This window comes from Argiope bruennichi, chromosome 7 (assembly GCF_947563725.1).
Source record: "Argiope bruennichi chromosome 7, qqArgBrue1.1, whole genome shotgun sequence".
NCBI classification, from domain to species: Eukaryota; Metazoa; Arthropoda; class Arachnida; order Araneae; family Araneidae; genus Argiope; species Argiope bruennichi.
Window position 1 is genome coordinate 52,363,716 of NC_079157.1, and position 25,937 is coordinate 52,389,652.

Here is a 25,937-nt window from a genome sequence, read left to right on the forward strand (position 1 = left end):
AAGTGTTGCTAACCCTATTTAAAAAAAATCCATTTGACAGCTGCTAGTTTAGGGTTAGTAAAAATAGAGCGTTACACAATAGAACAACGTGTTTTCATTGTTGAACAATATTGAAAAAATAACGAACTTCTGGCGACCACAGTTCGAAAATTTGAAAACTGGCTCCCTTGATCGTGTGATTTAACACCATTGGATTTCTTTTTATGGGGTTATTTGAAGTCAGAAGCCTATGCCAACAAGCACGCATGCATTGAGGCAAGAAACGCTGAATCAACGAAATTCAGCCACGTTTATGCAAAATTGTCATGGAAAATTTCGACAAAAGAATGCGAATGTACAAGCAATGCCGGGGAAACCATTTGTCCAATGTATTATACCAAACTGTTTCTTATTTCATTCAAAACTTGTTGTTCTATCGTATACCGCTCTATTTTTACAAACCCTAAGCTATCACTTCAAATGTTTTTTTTTTTTAAAAAAAAAAGAATTACCGACATTTTACTGCACGAATAGTGGCAAATTCAGATCTTGCGTTAATTTTGGGATACCCTTTACAAAACTTATCAATTTAGTTCCGGTAATATGGTCATTTTGCGCTTGCATGGCCGTAGCAGCATTAAACATTACTGTAAAAAATTGCTGAATAAAATTTGATTTACATTTTTATTAAATCGGAACATCTGTCAAACATCTTAAACAAGGTATTTCTGAATAAACTATCAGCATAAAGCAACTAAAATGCACTCATTTTTCCCTTACGGAAATTCTTATCTAAGTTATTTCAGCATTTAATATATAAGCAATTTTTTTAACATCATAGCAAAATTAAAAGCAAGTATTAATGGAATTTTATTTTGGCTTCGCGGTTTGAGAAAGGAAACGCAATGCCCAGATAGTCAAAACAAAGTTTTCGAACGCTTGAGAGAAAGTTTTTTCTCATTCTTAAAGCAGTAAAAATGCAAATGTAGAAATTTCAATTTCGGCCGAATAAATCGTGCGTTCGTACTTAATTCTCATTCGACTCTTTAACGACGATGGTTCAGAAAAATACATTCTCTGAATCGTCTGGTTGTTTTGTATTTTCTACATAACCAAAACGTGTTTAGTAAATAAAATAAGAATCTCCTATTTCAGAAGGTAATTCTTTTCGCAGAATCTTTAAGAAGTGATATGCAGGTGCCCATTCTAACCGAGGTTCAATAGCAAACTTACTATTCATTAGGCATATACTTCTATTAAAAAAATACTCTATATGAGAAAATTTTGATTATATTAGTTTTATTATTACAGCTTTGAGTTCTTTAACTTAAAAAACGATGAAAAAAGTTATGAATTCTAAATTTATACAATTGTTCCAGCCCATACTTCGTAACGAATTTTTAACAAAGTAATATTTTTTAAAACAAAGTTCCACTTTTTGGAAACCAAAACTGTCACAGTTATGAACTCTGCGTTTCATCGTTTTAAGTCAATCAACGACCGCTTTAAGAAAGCGTCGCGAATTGATTGGCGAATCTCCCTACAGGTGGCCTTTGAAAAGATCTAAAATAGTGACCCTCAAAAGTTGTAGTTCGGTCAGTTGCAGGGATAAAAATGTTTTTATTTTTTTATTTACTGTTTGTTTGTTTAAAGTGTTTTCTGCCAAAAAAAATCACTATAAACATGATTAATAGGAGAAGAGTGTTAGGAAGTACGCAAAAAATTATTGACACAAAAAACATGAATTATAATTCTTTACCAAATTAGAGCATTTTCCCTACTGAAATGCCATGCTTATATCCTAACTCCTTGAACAGCAATGCTCTTGCAGATAATTAAAAAAAAACTTACATAAATAAAACGTTCCATAAAAAGCAATAACTCCTCAATTTCGGGCCAGTGCAGTTCATAATTGTCAGTTTTCTGAAGTTCACGACAATATGAAATCGTCATTTCAGTTCAAGGGGTTAATGGTTTTGAAACTACTGAATCACAATCACAGTCAACACTATATAATCATTTTTGTCAAAATACAGTGCACTATATAATCATTTGTGCAAAGTAGAATTCTTTCTGTGTGCAAAAAATTACATAAATATGCATTTTAGTCAGTTATAAAATGAAGCTGTAGCTAATAAAACATGATCAAAATGGATTCTGTATAGCCAGTTTTATACGAAAAATATTAATCGAAGATTGTTTAACCCACCACATGAGTAGAATAAATGAATAGCAATGTCATTTAAACGCTGTAACTTGCGAATCAATGACACATCACATACAATTTTAGATTTTAAAAAAAATTCAATCTCAGTTCTCATTAGTTTTATCTTTATATCTTCTTAACTGCCTCTGACCAGTTGGTTCGCCAGGATTAATGGTTGCTAAAAATTTTAATTACATAATTTGTTTAACTTGGTCTCATTGGCTTCCACAACAAAATGTTTTAAATTTCAAATTGTAATTCATGCTATTTTAGAAGCATTATATTTTTCTGATCTTTGTGCTTCCTTAATTTCATGTCAATACCTTCATACAACCAATTATATCACAGGAAAAATTAGCAGTATTTGAAAATGGATTTTTTTTTTTTCTTCACTTTTGCTTGATTCCTAAGTTAAATCGTGGTTGTAAGTTCAAAACTTTAATAAAACATGTTTTATACTAAAATCTATTATGGAAAAAATGAACCTAATCTTCATATAACAAACATCAACAAAGAAAGGGGAGAAAAAAAAAAAGCCAGGAATAATTTTAATAGCAACAATGAAAGCGATTTGCGTTTCATTCCATAATGAAATATATTGATATAAAATATTTTTAATTGATAGAAGAAATAAAAAAAATTACGACAAAAAATGAATATAATTAAAAAGATAATTTTTTTTTTTTTCATTTTAAAATGATGTAAAGATTATTTTTGTATCGTAATTTTTTGGAAGTTATTGCAGAAAACATCCAAATTTAATTTGATGTTTTCTGCAATATCTGTTGATTTTTTAATCAATTAAAATTTGAAAAAAAATCAGTTCCTAAGAGCACATTTCTACTTTCCAAAGAATATTTGTAAAAAAATAGGATAGCTCTAAATCAAACAAATTGTCCTGTAGTGAGCCCAACAACAGTTATATACACTCTTATTATTAGTAATTGTATCAGAAATGACTTTCGTTATAAAAGCATATTTTTATGGGATGCACATAGTTATTTGCCTTTCTAATAATAATGCATTATATGACAAAGGAAACATAGCTTGGAAAAGTTCGTTCATGACATTTAAGTCATTAATGTTTTCAAGCAAATTTTATACAGGATATTTTAACGGATGTGATTAATTAGTACAAGACTATTTGCAATGACAAAATCTAACTTAGCGGAGTTATTAATGCATTTTTGTTGAAAGTTTTGAAATTAGATCATTGTGTATTTTGACAATGAAATAAACATTTAGGGGATAATGTTTTCTTGTATTTCACAGTATTATGCATTGTTCATTTACATTTTTTTAAAGGGCTAAATTTCAAAATCAATTTTGTGAACCATTACACAAATTATTTCTGAAAAAATTTGGTTTCATATTAGACGAATGATGAAGCGAATAATTTTATTAATATAAGATTTCTTGAATAAACTTTTTTTTTAAAATATTTGATCTAGAGTGGTCAGTTAAAAAAAAGATCATCCCATCGAAAAAATTTATCTTCAATTCTACCTTATTTATCGTCAAACATATTGCAGACTTAATCATACGAATGGTGGGTCTAACTTCAAAAATAGGTTTTTCACTATTTTAAAAAAGATTTAAAGACTTTCTTCTAAAAATGCCTTATGCCACTTAAAATGCAAAAAAGGTCTTACATCATATTACAGAACTAACATAGGACATTTAGATATGCAACTTTATGGTATGCAAGCTCTTTTAGTTGCTCTATCTGAGAATCTGTCTCGAAATATATTAAAAACATATACCACTTAATTAAAAAACAATAAATAATTTGGAGTTAACGCGACGTCAATTATTACCAACAACAACACTTTTCAAAAGCGACCTTCTGTCGTTACGTACATTTATTACATCAAAATTTGAACCTAGAACACAGCACAATTTCATTTATTATTTTCCAGAATTTATATTGAAAGATGTTTCTTAAATTTCAATATTATTGACGACGTACAATGATAAATGCTTTCAATCAAAGTAATCGTTCTTCTATTGCAGTATTTTAAATTTTACATTAAAAACTTAATCCACAGAAATATAAACAACGAGTTAGTGAAGTTCAATTAAAAAATACAGAAGGGTGTATTGTGAAATGAATAAAAGTATTGCATAAACAAACTTTTTTTTCAAGGCACCACATTCCCCCATTTACAAAATCGTTAAATTCATTAGTCAACGTTGTAATTTTAGCAACAGCAGTTTAGTTAGCATTCTGTTCACTAAAATCAACATATAATCCATCCAGACAATTATTTCTGCTCTCAAAATAGGATTTTTAAACAAATGACATGGAATGTGAAAAATTTATTGCTCTCTAATAAACTATTAAATGATATATCACATGATTGATAATGTTGCAAAAAAATTCATACATTATTAATCGAATTAAATATTTCTTCCCTTGGTGAACAAACAATATTAAGTTTTATAATTATTCACAGAAATTTTATAAATGAGTAAAAGTATGAATGAATATTGTTTGCACATTTAATTTTATTAATTGCACTTAATTATTATTATTTTGCTTATATATTGCAAAATTTCATACCTAATATATTATAAATAAGTCCCCCAACGCCAATCACAAAATTTAGCTAATAACTTATGCATTTTTTTTCAAGCGTAAATAACAAGAAAAGAATAAACAAAGAATGACTCACAGATCAATATTCAACTCTGGTACAGTAAAAGGAAAAGATTGTCGTACCTGCTATTTTGGTATGTGTAATACATTAGGCGATGGAAAGCTGATACAGTTTCAAGAAAGATCTCATATAATTCTAGATAATATGATTCACTCATAAAAACGAAGCTTCAATAGAATAGAAGTTTTGCATGCTATTGTAATTCAATTATAAAAAGCATGCTTTAAGCCTAGCAACAACGCGCGAGCGAACATGTGAGAAAAGCAGATCAAAGGTCAAAACTTCCCTCTTCGTCACGTGATCTTTCGCCTATGCCCTCCCCCCTTCCCTGAGAAGTAGGGAAGCTCACAACACCCCTTTTCTTAGTGGTTTTAGTGAATCAGCATATTCTGTCTCCCATTACATTAACCGTATTTTAAAATGAAGTCATTAATTTTTTTTTAGTATTTTAACAAGTAGTATTATATATATAATGTAAGAATTAAAATAATGAAAAATGGCTACTTAAGAAAAGTTTTAATAAAAATAGTTCTTACAGCAGCGTTATGAAAGGATTTGCGGCCATTCCTGAAATTCTTCAACATTTTAGCTGTGTAAAGGATGATCACAGATAAAAAGAGTAAATGTTCCACATTAATACTGTGAAGTGTTTACATACAATACTGTGAGATAGTTTAGTAAATTTTCTTGCTCTATGATTCGATTCACATGAAGGCAATCATAATCTAAAAGGGCCCTCATTCTGAAGTCGTCAGGACACAAAATAAAATCTATCTGCATTTTACAATTTATAGAATCTGAGAGAAATTTTATATTTTTACTTTATCGCATTAAGAAGTGTAGAGAAGGTATTGTAATCGTCAAAAAATTCGAATTGGTAATTTTGAAGAATCTCTACGTTTTAGACTTCCTCGAACTTGAAAAACACTTGGAAAATGTCTTGTCTATGGCAAAGAAAATTCAAAAACGCTTTGAACTAGATGGATGAAATTTAGTATACGGTCTTCAACCCCAATTTACAGATTTCTATCAAATCTTGAGCCAAGTCTGTTCATCCGGTTGTTCGAATATAAGTTTAACACGATAATTACAAAATGAAGAAATCTAGATAGATAAAACTCAGTACACAGGTTTAAAATCTATAGAAAATAAATCTATCAAATTTTAAGCCAAATCAAACAAGGAGTTGACCGTCTGTCAATCTGTACTTACAGAACGTGTAAGCGCGATAATCAAACGCGTAGTGACTTAAATATATAAATTTGGTAAAGGAATTTACGACTACAAGTGTAGTTTTGCGTCCAATTTTCATTTCAATCGGTTGGGAAAAAACGCGTCTAAAACCCAAATTCTATTTTCAACCTCATTCTTTTTTTTAACCGCATGCCAAAGGTTAACCAACAAAAACACACGCCAAAGATGACACGACAGATTCAATAAAAATACTAAATTCACGCCAAATGTTAACATTTTGACATATTACAGATAATTTTACGCCAGTGTTATGCAAGGCATTCTATGGGGAAACACCTTTATTATGCGAGAAAATTTTAGGAAGCTCTTGCTGCCTTTAAATAAAGAATGGACTAAGTAATCTTGGATCGGAAACTAAGATTCAGAGAGTATTTAATTATTAATAAAAGACTTTACTATTGGCAATGCTTTAATTATTAGATTTATAGATCTTTATTTAAGGCCCCACGAAGAAAATACAATAAATTTGAACATATTAAACTGAAGAAATTGGCATCAGGCAAATAACCATTTTGAAGAAATATCGGTCAGTAAGACTTTAAAGGGCTCCAATCAGTTCAGAATTGCAATATGGAACTGCGTTGAAAGAGGCTTTAGATGATGTTTACTATAAAACTTTTTTTTTTTTTTGCATGGTAGAAAATCATACTATCATAACTTTTCCACATAAGACAAAAATAAACTTTTTGTCTTATGTGGACAAAACAAAAATAAACATTTCATCTCACACAAAGTAATTCTTATAAGCACATCGTTTAAAAACAAAAAGACACAAATTTTATTACCAAAATTTTACCTTTGCATAATAGAAACTGTCACTTAAATGCATTTAGCATTCCAGAATTTTTTTTAAAAAACTGCTCACTTTTTCCACAGATATATTTTTAAAGACTTATGAGAGCCAAACTGGAAATGTAAAACTAATACTTAAAATGGCATCAGCGGATATAATCACAAGCATTAGAAAGTTCTTAGTACTATATAAAAAAAAGGCAATAAAGTTACTTCAATCAACTCTCCAGAACTGCGTTCCTTTTTCTGTAAGCTGAATGTACATACATAAAATCCTACGGTCAAGGTCAGATAAATGCAATTTTATTATAATCTAGCGTTTCTCCCATGAGAGCTTTTTCCTAGACAGATTTGTAATATGCTTTTCAGTGAATTAACTGCATTATGTGATGCACAAATTGGATTGTCGCACTTTGGCTTTCTTTAAAGCATACATATTTTATGAGGGGAATTACAGATTTAGCAGAAAGGTCGTCGAAAGTTCACCAGTCTTATAAAAGCCAGTAGTATTTCTTTATAATTAATTGCATCTTGTAAAATTTTATATAATTCATCTATCAAACGTTTGGAAAACAATCGCAAATTGTCAAGATGCCGAAAAAGTTATTTAATTTGCAATTTTCATTCGCGCGACGTCGCAACAAATATCGTTTATATCATTTGAATATCTTTCAAAATGTGCCAAATTTTTAAACCTAAATTATCAAGCTGTCTTTACTTTCTCACAAACGAAGCATACAAATAAGATGTATTGAAATAGTTACAAAATTCGAATTCGAGAAGATGACGAATCTCTACATTTTAAATCTTCTCGGAACAAAAAGATTTTTGGAATTTAAGTTTGTCTGTCGATCTGTGGAAACGGTAACTAAAAAAATAACAACATAGTTTTGAGCTAGATGGATGAATTTCGGCGCTTTGTTCTTTTTAAATTTCTACTAAATTTTGAACGAAATCCATCCAGCAGAAGTTTGTCCAGCTGTCGCACATGTTAACACAAAAACCTAGACAGATAAAATTTAGTACGTAGATTCTCGTATTTAAAATGCAGATATCTATGAAATTTGAAAGAAAATCCTTTAAAGGGTGGAGTATCCATCCGTACTTTCACAAGTATGTAAACACGATAACTCAAAAATGCAATGACTTAAATATATGAAATCTGATGCGCGATTTTGTGGTTGTAGTTATAGTTCCGAGTTAAAATTCGGTTTTAATCGGTCAGAAAAAATGGCGTCTAAAATACACATTCGGTATCCTGAAGCTTACGTACTAACCGCATCCCAGCGATTCACTGTCAAAGATAGCACGCTAATCGATTCTTTCGTAATTATTGTTTATCTCTTGCATGCAGCCAATATCATACATTTATAAGAGAATATACGAGAAAATTTTGGGGATAACATTCCAGTTGGTTTGACATATATTATCAAATTGAAAATGGAATCAAAAGCAATTATATAAATCCATTTGCTCTATGTAATTAGTGGCTGCTTTGGGGCAATAACGCAACTCATCATCGCAAGTTATTGTGGTTCACACGTAACTAAATATTATAAATAATTATTAATGTTTTGTATTTGTTTAATTGTTATAACTGTTCATGTTTGTTTTTAAAGTAATTGCATCAAAAATATTTTATATATTATTTTTGTGTTAAATGAAACTATTTTTCTGCTGTTGCATCTGGCAACGAGATTTATATTGTAAAAAATAAATAGAACGAGTGAGATGCTCGCCGTTGCTTGGATTTGACGTAGTTTGTGTTTTTATTTTAATTTCTTTAAAATACTTTAAATCGTTGGTCGTAATATCCTAAAATAAGAAATGTTTATTTTATGTATCGAGCGTTTACAATCTGCACATTAAAACGCAGAGTCATACGCCGATAAGAGCAAGCGAGCAAAGAAAATTTATAATTTTTGTAGTAGTATTAAAAAAAAAAAAAAACTCAGGAAGATAACGAAATTTAAGATTTGCTCATTTAAACACCTAGTCTCCCTATGCCTCAACTAGATTACACTCACGCCAATTAGCCAATGGAACTCATTAGGACAACTAAAAATCCTTCATAGTAAATAGCTACTTTTTTTTTGTTGTTGTTGTTGTTGTTGTGTGTCTTGTGTCGTCCATGTCATTCAAACGCACTCAATAATTATAGTTAAAAAACCTAACCAAATTGTTATTTAATCCTACCTTAGTTAATGCACAACATAATTTGTCTGCCACTGATAACCATTTCAGCTGAGCGGAAGATGAAAGGCCGCCGAGCCTAGGCGCTTCCAAAAAACCCCATCATCATTGGCATTGGCAATTTAAGATTACAAGTGCATGTTCTGAATTTTTATAAACCTTATTTTCAACCATTTTTTTAAAATGTTTTTTTTATTTGTTTAAATTTGGTTAACTGCGATTATATGGCAGTAGGTGTGCGAAAATAACTTCATGAGAAAAGAATATTTCTCGGAATATAAATTCAGCTACTCTACTGCATCAATAATTCAAACTTTTTGATAATCGATTTAGTTTTGATTATAAAAGCAATTGATTTGATTTGATAAGCGCTTAAATATTTATCAAAGTTTCCACTAGTATGGAGGGCGAAATTTTGAAAGCACTTATTTTATTGTTAAAAAACTACAATTTTCTCCTTTTTACAAATCAAGTTTGGTAGTTAGTTTCTTTCAATAAAGTGGAATTCAAAGTTCAACAACGTTTCTACTCTTACATGTTCACCACTAACCGCCTGTCTTTTATCAAAATCAAACACAAGCTGTAACGATAAACAATGATCTGAAAAGATAATACAACGATCTAAAGTCTTCTATAACACTAACTTTGAGATACTGCGTACTAAGATGTCGGAAAATTAAATATCGAAATGCGATGCCAAAATACATGATTTTTCTCAAAAAACATCCTTTATCAAAATTAGAATACCTCAAATAAACAACTTTAAAAAGTAAAAAAATCTAAAGAGCAAAAACAACATTTAATTGCTGCCTTAATAATTTTGTATTTTTCATATAGTGCGTTTTTATGGCTGAAATAAAAATATATTGTCCTATTATAGTTAACTATTTGATATAATTTTTGTGAGCTAAATTTTTTAGAATACATTTATGATTGAAAATTTTCATCAAATAAAGAGAGAATAAAGCATGCGAATAAAACAAACCGGACATACTTACAAGAAAGACGCTATATTCTGAAAAAACAATAAAATTATAGAACTCCATGCAAAAGTCAAATATGTAGGAGAAATGTGCAAATGAAGAAACACTACACACACACACAAAGAAAAAAAAAACTTAATGTAAAATGCAACTAAATAAATTTCGAAATAATCTTCACAGTATGAGCTGGAATCAATACATGCAAATTCATCAAAAATTTATTATTTAGGGAAGAAAAATCATTAACATAACCTCCAACATTGAATACTCAGTCAACAGTAACACTTCTTACAGATGCATTACATTTAACGTAGTATCACCAAATTATTCATGTATAGAAATTTCCAAAGAATTTTAATTAGTTAAAACAAACATTTTCAAGCATTATTGAAAATTATTTAGTAGACCTTCGTTAGTGACTAAATATATAAGTGAAATACATATATATATAATGCTGTAATGCATTATATATTGTTGATCAAATAAATTACTTGTTAGGCATTTAAAAAAAATTCCCATTAAACAGCAAACACTTTTGTTCTTTTTTATTAAAGTCATCATTGCGCAGTTTAACATCCTAATAAGCACTCATATACATTTTTGCAATGAGAAGAGAATTCAGTGTTTTTGTATTCATGTTGAAATAAGAATCAACTTTTTTTTTTATAACCATACTTTAAAATGTTCATCGCATTGTTAAACAAAGTTTCGGAAAGAAAATATTTTTAGCATTTTTTTTTTTTTTTTTTTTTTTAAGTTTTCTTTAGTTTTTCACTATATATCCGTAACTCTAATTTTTTACCAACCGAAGAAATTACGGAAATCCCGCAATTATTGGAGGAAATGCATTAATACAAGTAATAGAACAAATTTGTTTTTTGAAAACAATTAAATAGAATATCAAAATGAATACAAGCACTTCTTAGTAAAACTTTCAACTTGCTCGACGGTTTGTTATGTTTTTGGTTTAGACAGCTGCTGTTTAGTTTAGTGAGATCAAAATTCAGCTTTGATGTTATATGAAGGCTATTTTGAGGTAGACCTTGCTAACGCGAACTGTGAACAGATGGCGTAGACGACAACGACAGTACTTTATTATCCGAATTTCCAAACCACAACAAAACGAAAGGAAGTTTATTAAAGGAGGTATATTTAACGGACATCGGATAATTTTTACAAAAGAGAACTTAGGCGAATCAAAATCTCCAATCACGAAAATGGGACTTTAAAAGTTCATTAAAAAGAACGAAAACGCAATGAATAAAAGAATTCGAAAGAGGATATTTTCATTATATTCCTGCTCCATAAGAACTCTTAAACAAAACTGAAATTCGTGTATTAATGAATAGGTACTTGAAAGAAAATATTCGTAGAAGTTCTTGAGGACCTCGTAAGATTTAGTAAATGGTATTCAAATCTGTCCCACTTTTAGAAAGGAAGTGGAACGAGTGGGAAAGTTTCCTCTAATTTTCAGAAGTTTTTTTTAAAAAATATAAAATTAAATTTCGCAATCACACAGCTATAATGAAATTCAAAGATTTTTCATTGTTATAAGGCAATATTCTCGCATGCTTCCATTGTTAACCAAATAAGATTTGGCCTATATTTCGAAAGTTGAGCAGTTGCGTCAATCAATTCGATTTCCTTAAAGTACACTTCTAATACAGGTTTTAATTGAGGAAATGGCAAATAGCAGGTAATATCAAAATGTAAGAAACGATGAAATTTTTTTATAATTTATCAATTTTAAAACATTACTGCTCTTCCTTGTAATATAATAAAATACATGAAAAAATATATTATTACTCGTTTAGCTGTAGATTTCGCTTTCTATTTGCTGTATGTTGTTTTTTCAAAATTGAATCAATAAACAAACCCCCCCCCCAAAAAAAAAATACGCTCGGTAGAACAGACAAGAATTCTATACTGAATTATTCTATTTACTATTCTTATTTTTCAAAGGCATATTTTGATTCCCTTAGACTTTTATCGGATTAGTTGCAATTTAATCATTTTCCGTTTTAAATTAAAGTTTGATTACACGCAGATCAATATTTTTTCGTCTTAAATTAAGATTCAAATAATTAACGAGATGATAGAGAAATAGACAGAAGAACAGCAAAGTGAAAAGAAATATGTAATTCAGAACGGTGAATAACAATAGAGTGAATTAAATGCATCTTAAAAATTGAAGATTACTTCCCACAAAAAGCATAAAAACAAAGTCACACTTAAAAAAAATTGAAAATTTTCATAATCAATCTGAAATGAAATAACTGATCGGCAAAGGCAGTTAGATGTAAATAATGAAAAGTTTTTTTTTTTTTTTTTTTTTTTTGTCACATACAATTCAATCGTTTTGCGAGGAAAATAAGCTCACAAGGAGGCAATTGACAAAGACCACTTGCGGTGACAAACCGTAAGCGAGTGGGAAAAAAAAAAAAAAAAAAAAAAAAAAAAAAACTTATAGAAATGTTATAGATTTACTTTAGATAGGAAAACTATGAATGGAGCCAAATATTCGCACTGAATACCTGTAGTGAATTTGTAGTAGTGCGAACTTATAAAAGCAGAATACGTTTGGCGGATTTTAGTAGAATTCAATTGTACGTATGCTTACTTATTATATTAAGAATTTAATATTAATTCTTTTTAATAGTATATCATTTTTTCTTCCACTTATATACAAAAGAAATTATTTAGATATTAATTTTATAGAAATTCGCTTAAATGAAAACCGGATCAATTGTTGAGTATACAGGCTGTGCCATATTTTACTATACCTTTCAAAACAGAGCGCGCGAACATGATGACGTACTTATATGTCATAAGCTGTTAAATGATCAAATAATTGGTAAAATCAATCCAGAGACTGCGGTTGAGGGACTCTATCGTGATTTTTCCCCCATAAACAATGAAGATGGAATTGTGTTCCTCTCTCGGAAATTGGAAAAAGGATGACAGGTGACCATCTGTGATTTATTTATGAATCATGAGTCACCCAGAATTCGCATAACAGTGCCAATGTATCCTGCCTGCTTCCAATGTCTTCAAATTAAGCAGAATCGACTGTTTATAAAATTAAATTTTATTTGTTTGAATATTTTTAGCCGATCGTTTATTAGAAGGGAACAAAAAATTTCATAGATGGAGAATATCTTCTGAATATCGCACTATATATCATATTTCTTTAATTATTGCAAGACATTGATGTAGAATAGTGTACTTTTATGAGAAATGTCCAACACTTGCCGCAAGTCAGCCTGGTGGCAGTGATTCGGCATTGGAGTGAGAGAATACGATTTTGAAACTAGATTCCATTGAAAATCCACATGTAAAGAAAGGCACGAGAGCAATTTAGGTGAGGAACTTTGGATTATCTGATCATGGTTCAGAATTACAAATTCCTTCTTTAAAAAGCGTGCAGCTTCACAACTGGAATTAAGCAATTCTAAGTCTAACACATTTTGCAATTTTATTTTATTTATTTGTACAGAAAGTCGCAAATAATTATTCTTAAATAAAAAACATCATATACAAAGATATCTTTTTTTTTCATTCCCTTTTATACTTTAAACCGATGTAAACAAGATTGAAGACATGGATATACTGTTCGTTTCGGTATTTTGAGAGGACTACTTTTCAGCGGTTGTATCTCACTAAGTGGTGACACACGGAAGGATGTGCGCCATTTCCGGAATTTACTTTATTGTTAGATGTAAACATCTCCTCTTTCCTCTCACCCTTATTTTTCCGAATTAAACTCATCCTAACGCATGCGCAAAAGCGCGTAGGGTTTTAGAATCCGTTGGCAAAAAATAGTTATTGCACAGCTGACGGCAAGGGCTTAAAGGTTAACATTCTCATTAACTTCTCAGAAATAACATTTATATCTACTAATTTAGTAAACAAAAAACAATATATATTTCCAGAGAATAGATTGAAACAACGATATAACTACAGCGTGTTTTTTTATTTTTTAAATCGCAAAACATCGTTAAGAAAGTAACCAAATGTTCGTTTAACTTTCGATAGATATCTTTCTTTCCATCTTTCCTTTTGAATCCCATTTTTATCTTATGATTATTAATTTTTCTTCTTAGATAACCGATTATAAATATAAATTTTTATGATAATTTTCTTACCGCGAAAACAGATTTCTCTGATGAACGAAAATGCAATCTCTTCTGTTAGATTCAACTTTATTATCTGTGGACATTTCTGATTACTTTATTAATCAAAGGGTTTACACACCATGAAACTGTCGACTCCGAAATTGGCTCCAAAGCTTGAAATAATATCCTTGTTAACGTCTCAAAGGCCATTTGAAACAAAATAGATTGAACCCACACCTTGAATCACGTTTCGCTGAATTGCAATTTTTCCTGCTGTGTAAACAAATCTATAAATCAAGACTTCACTAAAAAGTCATTAAGTGTTTCCAACAGCAAGGGGGGAAAAATGGCGCCATTTATAAAAATTTTGAAGATACTGAAAGTTATTCAAAATCTTATTCCTCATCTGATCTTTCTATATGAAATAGTCATTTAAATTACCTGCAATCACAGGATCTAATCACCTTAAATTTTATCCAGATACATCAGTGAATAATATGTATCCAAAAATATATAGTAAGACACATTTTGCAATATGAAGAGGAAATTACAGCGATCTTTCTCTAATAATTCCTAATTACTAAAGTGAAATTTCATATATTACACTCAAATTCGACAGCAGGCGAGATTTTACCCAGCATATCAAGCATTCAAAAGCTACTAGTAACAACTATTGTGAACAAATGATTATAACGATTGTTCTAATCCCGTTTGATCCGGTGTATTGAAACAAGTCCATGAGCGCAGAAGCGAAATGGCATATCTTTTCAACAAAGCGACCTTGGAATCCTTGAATCAACTCCGAAGGTCTTGTGGAAAATAGCTAGTCCAATTAGTAAAAAAACTTCATGGGAAAATCTCCAGTAACCAGCCCGATTGCAATGCAAAATTCATTGCGAAAATCGGTCAACCAGCCCTTTGAAAAAATATTTATTAAGAACATACTCAGAGAACTCATAACCTTCTTCCAATATATCTATTTGAGCCAATCCATGCCTTAACTTATGACGTTAATGATGGACACGATTTTGAGACTGAGAACAGAATTCATTCCAGTATTTCAATTAAAAAATCCATACAATATTTTATCTATAGAAGAATAAAATTTATTTAAATGATTTTTGGAAAATTTATGCCATAGAATGAGCAAGATTAGTTTTTATACTTAAATTCTATTGCTATAGATCATTTCAATAAGTTGATACTAATTTTCTGTTTGCGCTACAGTTCAAAGGAGCCTAATAGAATTGGAATGGAAAGTATGCATTCGATTACTGGGAATCAATGTGGTAACCAGAAGGAAAATCCACTCTAACAGGGGAGAAATTAGTTGATCTTTGTAAAAGAGTAAGGGGAAAAAATGATAATGCTTGGACATAGATTGGTATGAAAAAACTGTTCTCAATCAGGATAGACTATTGGATCTAGAACTATGAAATTTAACATATAATTACTTCTCAGTACAAGTGTTAACTAAAACAAGAGTTTTCCGAAGTTTTATTTACAAATCAATCGAAACGTCAACCTTTTTCCGTATTAATGTAGAAACATACTATCGTAAAATACAAAACCTTACAATTTTTAAAAAATAGGTTTTCAATAATATCAAGTTTATTTCCGCTTCCTTTCATTTTAATAAAATTTTCAAAGTATACTTAAGCAACAACAATGCACTGTTTTAATGACTAAGTTTACGCACGTTGCAATGGCATTAAATACACAGGGTACATTCATAAATTCGTAAAAATTCAAAATTAATACTACAAAAAAATTTCGGCTTGTGTGAACATGATCAGAGAGCATTGGATTTTTTTTTTTTTTTTTTTCCCCCACGTGTAAAGAAAATGATTCCAAAGTAAACGAAAAAAAGGCGTGCAAAAGCATACTGTGACATTTTATACAAATCAGGCAAATAAACAGACAATGAAAAAGATCACAATAACAATTACATTGTGGACTTATTTTACGGTAAATGAGATAGTCAATATGACCACCACTACAAGGTAGGAAAGTGAAGCGCTTCACTACACCTATTAAACTGAGCCTTCAATAGAAAATCTGCCGCGGCCAAATATGGTGAATGTGAGGGCTACTTAAACTTACAATTTCGATTTATAACCCGGTCTGCAGTGTAAGTGTCCAAGAAAAAAATCTTGTTCATATGTAAAGTGGGCGGGGCACCAACTTACATAAAAGTGATGACACGCCACACACTTCTTTCAATAATGCGATGCAATGAGGTTGCATAAAAGTATAACATACACTTTTGTGTAGTTACAGACGAAGACAAGACAACGTTCTTCAAAAAAGAAAAGCTCAAGAATGAAACATGAATGCACATCAAACAATAACATCAAGAGAATGCAGTGGCTTAGTCAAATACTCAAGACAATTTAACGTCGCTCAGAATCAGATAAACTGTTTAAGTATAGACATTATCATGCTGTGAAAAGCGGGATTTATTCGTCTACATGACGTTCAGTAATCATCGTGTGTCGCATTCCATTAGTTCCAACAGCCATGTAACAAAATTTGGTTTAATATCCGTATTTGCCATTAATAACTGGCAAGTACCCGAGACTTAAGCACAGTTCCAACAACCGTGTGCATCCTCAAGCCGCGTTCTTACGACCTGTGGCCTTACAGACAGGCACATTTTGCCCTCTTTCCCCCTCTCCTATGGTTTCCCGGGGTTCGTTGATGCCTGCTCATTTTACCGACAATTTGCAGGAAGCTCCCGATCGACCTCCATAGGCGGGGATGGTCCAATAATGGGTGAGCTGAGCTGGCAGATTTACGACCATATTCGTAAAGGCAACAGGCTGTCGGAAAGGGGCTTTATTCGGATACAGATCTAAGACTCTACGCTGAACACATCGCGAATAGACATTTCCAAGAATAACGATCATTCCCTTAGCTTCACGAATACTGCAACTCTTTATTAATGTCTCGGCTGACAAATCTTCCATGACATTTTTTATAACATGGATGCAGTCCGCGTTCCGATGGCTTTGGCCTTCCATATCGTGGACGATTCTTCAAACTATCCGCTTCCTCACAACATCACAATACATTCAATATGTCTGCATGAAACTGAACTTTTTTTAATGCTTCGAATCCTTTATTTAAGCGGAATTTTCGCAATACTTGTGGATTCACCATTCTAGTAGAAAAGTTGAATCACCAGCGCTCGATCTGGTAATGATAGCTACGTGGATCGAATCCATTTCTAATCACGTGTTTTATAGCTAGCCTGATTTACATAAAATTTCTCAGTATGACATGTGCCTTCTTTTGGTTACTTACCAATATTCCTCTATTAATATTTGCAAAAATCTAAATTTTTTCCAAGCATTATTTCTTTTATTATTAATTTATGACGAATTCTGTATAATTTTGGTCTATGTAGATAGATTATCGTGGCTATAATATAATTATGAGCAAATTGAATAATAAAATAACGACAAACCAAGCCTAAATATTATGCAATTATTCAGACTAGGAGTTGAATCTCCTTTATTTTTTTTCCATCATTACTTTTCAAATCGCAATACATGTATGTGTAAACACCATAGGATCAAAAAATGTTTAAATTATTTCAATAATTATCAAAAAATAGAAAGGAAAATTTTCAAGAAACCACACAATTGCATTTTAAATATGCTTGAAATTAAGCGACCGCAATGGAAGGATAATGAACATACAAAAGGATTCCAAAGATCGTAAAAAAGAGGAATTAAATTACTTTATCCGAATCAGTGAAAATGTATAAAATTTTGATAGTAAAATAGAAAGAATAGAATGAAGGAAAGAACAAAGAAACAAGATTTTCCCGCCATTACAGAATTTCAAATAAAACCTACGCAAGTATTTTTTTAAAACCTTCTTCGAACAAATATGAAACAATTTATAAGACTAGTATTATATGAAAGGTTGCGTACCCAATCACTGGCTTAAACTATGGAAAGAAATCTAAACAAATTGACAAACCTCAGATTTCTACTCTTTTACAAAAGTAAATCACGACGTATAAGGTCAGCAACTATGGTGCAACACTCATTCAGAAAACAGGGATATAAATTTAGGACAAAGTTTCTCTCACTATCCCGTCCAAAACAGGTTACGGTAGGTTTTCTCTCGGGTAAGGACTAAAAAGACGGTTCCAATGTTCCAAATGGGTAAAAATGATGTTTCACATCCAGAAATTATTCGATTCTATTTGTTTTTTAAATGTTATTGGAAAGTAGAAATTTGCATGATAATGAAATAAATGCAGTTTTAAATATTATTCCCGATGGAAAACAGAGATTTATAAGAAGGGAAAATAAAATCTTTCGAGTATAAACCTTAGAATAAAAAGTTCCTTATTTAATATTACTAAACACATAATTATTACTAATATTAATTTAATATTAAATTAATATTATTAAACAACGGTATGTATTGTACGAGCATAGTGCCATGATTTTCTTTATAGTTTTGCATCATCTTTCTCAACTACAGGAGATGTTTTTTTTTTTTTTTTCCAGTATGAGAAATATACAAAGGGAGAGTACTATAATCGTCAAAAAATTCGAACTCCAGAATTTGATCCATTTCCACCAAATTTTTAGTTTAGTTTAGTTATATTAACTTTAGTAATATTTACTATTTATTTAGTAATATTCATTATTTAGTTGCTTTAAAGCAACACTAGGGCTATTTTGGGACGGACCTCGTAATTTTGAACCTCGGTCAGATGACGAGGACGGCACCTGAGCTGGCGCCCTCTCTCCACGCCACACCAGCGGGAGAATGTTTGGCCCGGATGGTTTAGCGTGCACCTGACCCCCAGGTTCTTCGATGGAATCGGGTCTCGAACCTGAAACCCTCCGGTTTTGAAGCCTTACCACCAGGCCACCGCGGCCTCACCAAGTTTTTGGAATTTTTCAATTTGTTTATGAACACGATAACTCCAATACACTATGAGTTAAAACAAGTGAAATTTGGTGAATGGTCCTTAGACCAAATTTGTAGATTTCTATCAAATTAAGGAAATATTTTCGGAAAAGTTTGTTTGACCGGCTGTCCGAAGATAAGTTAAAAACTGTAGTGTAAATATCTAAATGTAAATTAAAGTGTAGATATCTATCAAATTTTGTACCACATTTGTCAAAAGAATGGCAGTCTTTCAGTATATACTTTCATAAATATGCAAATGCGGTAACTAAAAAACACAATTACTTAAATATATGAAATTTGTTATGCGATCTTGCGACTTCAATTGTAGTTCTGTCTCAAATTTTGATTTGAAACGGTAGGAATAAAGGCGCCTAAATTACATATTCGGTTTTCTGGTGTTTATGTATTAACATCCGCATACCAACGATTAATCAAAGATTGCATGCTAATAAGCTCTTTTGTAATTATTATTCGTCAATGACATCTGGTTAATAACAAAAAATACATTTATTAGAATACGCAAGGAAGTTTCATACGCAGTAAAATAAGCGTCCTACCATTGTGGCGACTTAAGACCACAGTAACACAACCCCCGATAGACTATCTTTCGGGGGTTGTGACAGTAATCTTTAGAAAGGGAAATTCTAATACGCATTTTCCCAGTGCGATGAGAGAATTCAGTCAATATGGATACTAACATGGCCGAATATGGAAACTACGAATGGCTGGTTTAAAATGGATACGGAATTAACGCCTTCATGTATTTAATGTTTTTATAAGTCAAAAATATCTGAAATCGCGAAATATTTGTAAAATTGAATGAAATAATTAAAATGCAAAAGGACACAGTAGGAAAAAGGACTGACTATTTGTAACAAGCGAAAACCAAAATGTGTATTTGACACAAGCGTCTTTCAAGAGTAACGTAAAATGACGTATGAAGGAGAAGACATGAAATGATTTTATTTATTACAAATTTAATGCTGCAAATAAAAATTCACTAAAAATATGTTTAAATTAGTACAAGTGCATTATGTATGTAATGCTAGTAAATACAGCACATATAATTCTAATAAATTATTGCAAGATAATTAAAGATATATTTACAATTTCATAATTAAAGATAAACCTGAAAGTGTGATAAATCATATATTTATGTCATACATTGAGAACTAATAATGATTTCATATAATTAATACATGCAGCTAAGTGTTTAGTTAAAAAAAAAAAGTCTTATCTTCGTCTGACTTGCCCGATTATCTATGAATGATAAATTGAGCATTATGAATCGATTTAAATTTACCGATTCTTTTTTCACTATAGTGTTCATACAACACAAGGTTTTTTTTGTTTGTTTTTTGTCACAGATGAAATAACTTCTTCGTAACAGAGAATTTATCTTCAATTAATTCATTACTTGTAAATAATTCCGACGTCATGGCAGAGAATTCAGAATTAAATTATCTATATTCTACCTGAGTCTATATTTATAAGTGATAACAAAACGCACGTTTAATATGACTGTAACTCAAATCTCACAATGGCAGTAAACAAAATTTTTGAGAATGAGATGCCAGTTCAAACCTGCTCCCTTTGCCCTGCGTTCTACAATGTTGAGATCAGACTTACACCAACATACAAGAATTAACATAGTAAGTCAATTCACTAGACTAATTGTGAGCTACACTCATCAATTTTGCAGAAGTTACTATAAATATCATTGAAACAGATCCACTGAAATTCTCATCGCAATTTATATTTATCTTTTAATTTTATATTATGTTCTTTGAACGATTTATCACTTTCGTATCAATTTTATTGATGCTTGTCTGCCGGAAGCGAAATTTCCGGTCTAATAACCAGGACGCTAAAGGAAAGCGCAACGTAATTTCTTCATTTCTACTGCAAGTCTTTCTAATTTGGAATACTATGTGGAAGATAAATGCAAGACGAAAAGCTATTACGCTAATCAATAACCTATTTAATACAATGCTCAGGATATAGTTTTATTATTTACCAAATTTTATTAACGAACTTCAGTTTAATGAAATGCGTTTGAAAACACATTTATTAAAAAACATTACTTTTAAAATCAATCATGCGCGAGCTGGTTGGTTGCGGTTTAACTGCGCAAGAACCAGGTATAGCTAGATGTTATACCAATCAAATAGTACAATCATGTGCCGGAGAACAAAATAAAGAAAACTTACAATTAGGAGCAGCACGATAATTGAAAGTTCCTTTGATAGCTGCAGAAATTTATAAAAATTTGTTTTAATTGTTTTGCAATATGAGCAATATTTTTAGATAGACATCATAAATCTGAATCGTTATCAGTTTACAAGAAAGACATTGTTTTTCTCCAATCTCTCACATTTCAACATTATATTAGTCGCAGACGATTGAATGTTTGATCATCTTTAACCCTATCAATATTAAAAGGCCTTAAACGGCCGTTCAACAAAACTACGCTGGGCGGCTGAGACGCATAGATCTCTGAAACCCTCCACCATTCCGTTAAGTGTGGTTGACTGAATACCTGCGGCGCCTATACTTTATTAGTTGAGGCGCTCGCCAAGATGGTTTGGGGAACAGAGGTTTTCAGTGAATTCTCCCAAAAGCTATACAAGCATAAATTTGCCATTAGTTAAGCGGGGTCTTCTTTTGAATATTAATCTCTTAATAACACGCGTTGTCATTATGATTTCTGAGGAAGTAAGAATTTTTTCTAAACACTGAAAGTGAAAATTCTGGCGTTCCAGTATTCTGAAATGTCTGAGCTCAAATGATCTATGGAATTAGAGAGTTAACGCACATTATGATCACAACATAGGGTTTAAGCTTGAAACTTTCGGGTCCAGATACTGAGAATTTACTAACACTTCTAATTGAAACGCCGTCCAATTCCACAACATCACCGTAAAATTTGAAAATTTTACTAAAATAAACTTCGAAAATGGTTATTTAGAGCCAGTCGCACAATTATGAAGATAGAATGAAAAGTTTTTTCGTAAGAAGAAACACAAAAATTCAGAACTATACAACTCCTTAAAACGTCATCTGGATTAGTTCATTCGGCCCTAATGAGCATACATAATATATAATAGGAAATAAGACTTAGAATTTAGACCCTACTGGATAAATAAATCTCATTTTTATATGGGGTATCGTAGAAAGAACCACTTTTATACATGGTTTAGAATTTTAACTATGCAAAAGTTGGGTCGAAAGCGTAACCCAAAATGTGGAAAATTAAAAAAAAGTAATAAGAGTTTTTCTCTTGTATAAAGGATTTAAGTGTCGCAAAATACAATATATTATATATATTTTTTAATCCTTCGAGCATAAAGTTAAACAAAATAACATAGAATGAAGTTAAACAGACGGAAAATTCCAAAAGGAGGAAACTGGTTATTACACAACAATTTGATAAATGTATGTTACATAAACATATGAATTGGTGCAATAGTTAGATATCAATCACTATCTGTAAGCAACTTTTGAACTATCAAGTAGAAAAATTACGTAACACAATGCATTATTTATTTTATACTAAAGTAAGATATTTATCAAAAAAATCCAATAAATCTTAAACTTTATCCACCTTATTTCTCATATAATTTTGCTTCTACCACCAAAACTAATAATTTAGATTAAAAATGATATATATCTTCAACGCATGTTTAAAAATAAGTTTCATCTTTTTATTTCACCGGAAAGCAGTATTTCAAAACAGAGAAAGCTACGATATATAACTACAGTTACGATACTTTCGTGTATTTTCGATAGGTAGAGTAGAAGGGGGGGGGGAGGAAAAAAACAGTATATGCGTTGAGTGTAAAAGAAAAGACCGCAGCATCAGATTCGCAAGCCCAAGCTAATTGGAGTGCAAATAATAATGACGTCTGGAAACACGACACGTTAATCAAACTCAAACTCGCTTTGTAACGTAAGAGACCATGGTGATTCAATCAAGGGATGGGTTGTACTTGCACGACAATGCTAGACCCCACATATTAAAAGACACGTCAGAATATATTAATTATCCCGCGAGCACTCGCACCGGGTATGACATGCCCGATCCATTTTCATTCAGCTTTTTTGTTACTTCCTGTTTTTCGGATTAGGCCAGAATTTCATGTAGCTGCATCCAAGGCCACATTCTTTGGGTAGGGGAAAAACCAGTTCTGTTCTAAAAATAGATTTTGAGAAAGAGGGGTTGGGGGCATGTCATACCCGTGCGAGTCCCCGTGTTCGTCAAACGTTTCCATTTCTGTCTCTTAGTTTAGTGCAGTATGACGCGCTATATGAATTACGAGGAAGAAAGTGAATAGTTACGACACCTTATAGAAACTGTTTCTAATGACGATGAACCGTTATCTGACGATAGTGTTGCCTCTGAGGATAAAGAATACTGCAGCGATCACGATTCTTCTTCTGAAATTGAGACAGAAATAGAAGATGAATGTTCACTGTCAACAACAGATTGTTATATAGGTAAAGATAAAGTAACAAAATGGGAAAAGACAAAATATCGGCAAAATGTTAGGAAACCTTCAAAGAATATAATTAGCAAGCTTCCAGGTAATACACCTTATTCAAGAAATGTCGTTTCTCCCGTAGATGCATGGAGTATTCTCTTCGATAGCAATATGCTAAATATGATGGTGCAGTGCACAAACATTTATATCGAATCCATTCAAGAACGTTTTACTCGAGAGCGAGATGCAAAGAAGAAAGATGAAATAGAAATAAAAGCATTTCTTGGACTACTATACTTATGTGGAACTCACAAATCATCGCACACTAATTTGAAAGATTTATATGCCACTGATGGAACCGGGATCGACTTATTTCCTAAAACCATGAGTCGCAATCGATTCCTCTTTTTGATGAGATGTTTACGCTTTGACAATATCAATGATCGTCAAAGTAGAAGAGAGATAGATAAATTGGCTCCCATCAGGAATTTTTTTGAAACATTTGTAACAAATTGTAAAAATGCGTATTCTGTTGGAGAATTTGCCACTATTGATGAAAAACTTGAAAATTTTCGGGGGCGGTGTGGATTCAGGCAGTATATGCCAAAAAAACCTGCTAAGTACGGCATCAAGATATTTGCATTGGTAGATTCCAGAGTTTTTTATACCTGGAATATGGAGATCTATGCTGGTAAGCAACCTGAAAGACCCTTCAAAATAGACTGTAGTTCGAAAGCCATTGTGATGCGGTTGATGAAACCGCTTTTCAATTCTGGACGTAACGTGACAACTGCTAACTTGTATACGGGATATGAGCTAGCACAAGAACTTTTGAAAAGCAAAATTACAATTGTTGGAACACTTAGACAAAATAAAAGAGAAATACCTCCTGCATTTTTGGTTAGAAAGGAGTTGTACTCCTCAGTCTTTGGGTTTCAAAAAGAAACTGCAATTGTTTCGTATTCTGCAAAAAAGAACAAGAATGTAGTTATGTTGTCCACAATGCATACTGATGATAAAATAGACGAAACTACCATGGAATTGAAGAAACCAGATATAATCACGTTTTATAATCTTACGAAAGGTGCTGTGGATGTTGTCGATGAAATGGCTGCAGCATACACTACTGCAAGAGTATCAAATCGCTGGCCAATGGTTATTATGTTTTCAATTTCGAATGTGGCCGGTATTAATTCTAGGATTTTGTTGATGTCCACGAAAAATCCTCCCACACAGTTCAGTAACAGACGTTTATTCTTGAAAACACTGGGACTCGCTCTTTCAGAACAACACAGAAACCGTAAGCCTCAAGAATAATAACAAATCCAAACACTTCTAAGGAATTGGGATTTACTAATAGTGAACCGCCTGCAAAAAAGCTCAAAGGAAACTATAAACGATGTGCATTTTGTCCATGTAATAACGACAGAAAATCAAGGTTTATGTGCCAAAAATGTGAAAGGAGTCTCTGTGTAGAGCATCAGTATGTAATTTGTAAAAAATGTCTCTAAACATGTAAGTAATTATTATTAAATTCACTTAAATTCTTAAATGCATTGTTTAGTAATATTTAACTACCTAAGGTTTGCTTATAAACAGTATTAATTAATATTTAAATAGCAGAAATGAATTAGGGTATGAGATACCCGGCGCGAGTTCTCGTGTTCGAAAATGGGTGCGAGTGCTCGTGGGTTATCTAGGATGGGAAAGACTGAATCTCCCATCCTACAACTCCAATCTTACCCCATTGGAGATGAGGGCCCCATTTCCCCTGCATTGAAACACATCCATTCAGAAGTAATGAGGAGATGCAATAGGTTATAAAAAACTTCCTCAAATCACAGAGCACATGATTTTTATCAGAAGCTTTAATTTTATTCAGAGAATTATATTCACGGTACAGCAAATGTATTAATATCGGTGGGAAGTATGGAGATAAATAGCTATAGGTTTCGCTTTTGTTATGGCCATGTGTTTTCCTATTTTGTGCACAGTTTTCCAGAGAAATAAAATTTCAATCGCATTCTCTATTTACAAAAAAAAAAAAAAAAAAAAAAAAAAAATCTAATATACAAACAGTGAGAAGTAATTATAAAGGATGAATAATATATTATATATATATATATAGTGAGAAAAACGAAGTTTCCCAATCGCCGCTACTGGTCAGATTTCGCCAACTTTCGTTTAAGTGAAAGTTCGTGACCTTGATATATTTTATAATGGTGCTCTAGCCCACCCGACTCCCATTTTTGAAAATCTCAAAAACATGATTTTTCTCTACGAGGAAGGAAATTACGATAAAGTTCCCACAACCATTGAACAGATCTTTTATT

The 25,937-nt window shown here is 31.5% G+C and overlaps 2 protein-coding genes across 3 annotated transcripts in view; one reads left to right on the forward strand and one right to left on the reverse strand.

The window, feature by feature from the left end:
* The window catches only part of LOC129975769 (uncharacterized), a 65,802-nt gene that overhangs the window by 12,955 nt on the left and 26,910 nt on the right, over positions 1–25,937 (reverse strand). The gene's annotated exons all lie outside the window — the stretch shown is intronic.
* Positions 21,222–24,921, forward strand: LOC129975374 (uncharacterized). The gene is made up of 2 exons (XM_056088437.1): positions 21,222–21,264; positions 23,474–24,921. Exons 1-2 carry the CDS (start codon positions 21,222–21,224, stop codon positions 24,919–24,921), a joined length of 1,491 nt encoding a protein of 496 aa, XP_055944412.1.

What these genes read in the sequence shown, in the direction of transcription:
- LOC129975374 (XM_056088437.1), top strand. Translation starts at nt 21,222, where the DNA reads ATGCGCGAGCTGGTTGGTTGCGGTTTAACTGCGCAAGAACCAG. An exon ending in TTTAACTGCGCAAGAACCAG is followed by an intron (nt 21,265 to 23,473) that starts GTATAGCTAGAT and finishes GACACCTTATAG; the next exon opens with AAACTGTTTCTAATGACGAT.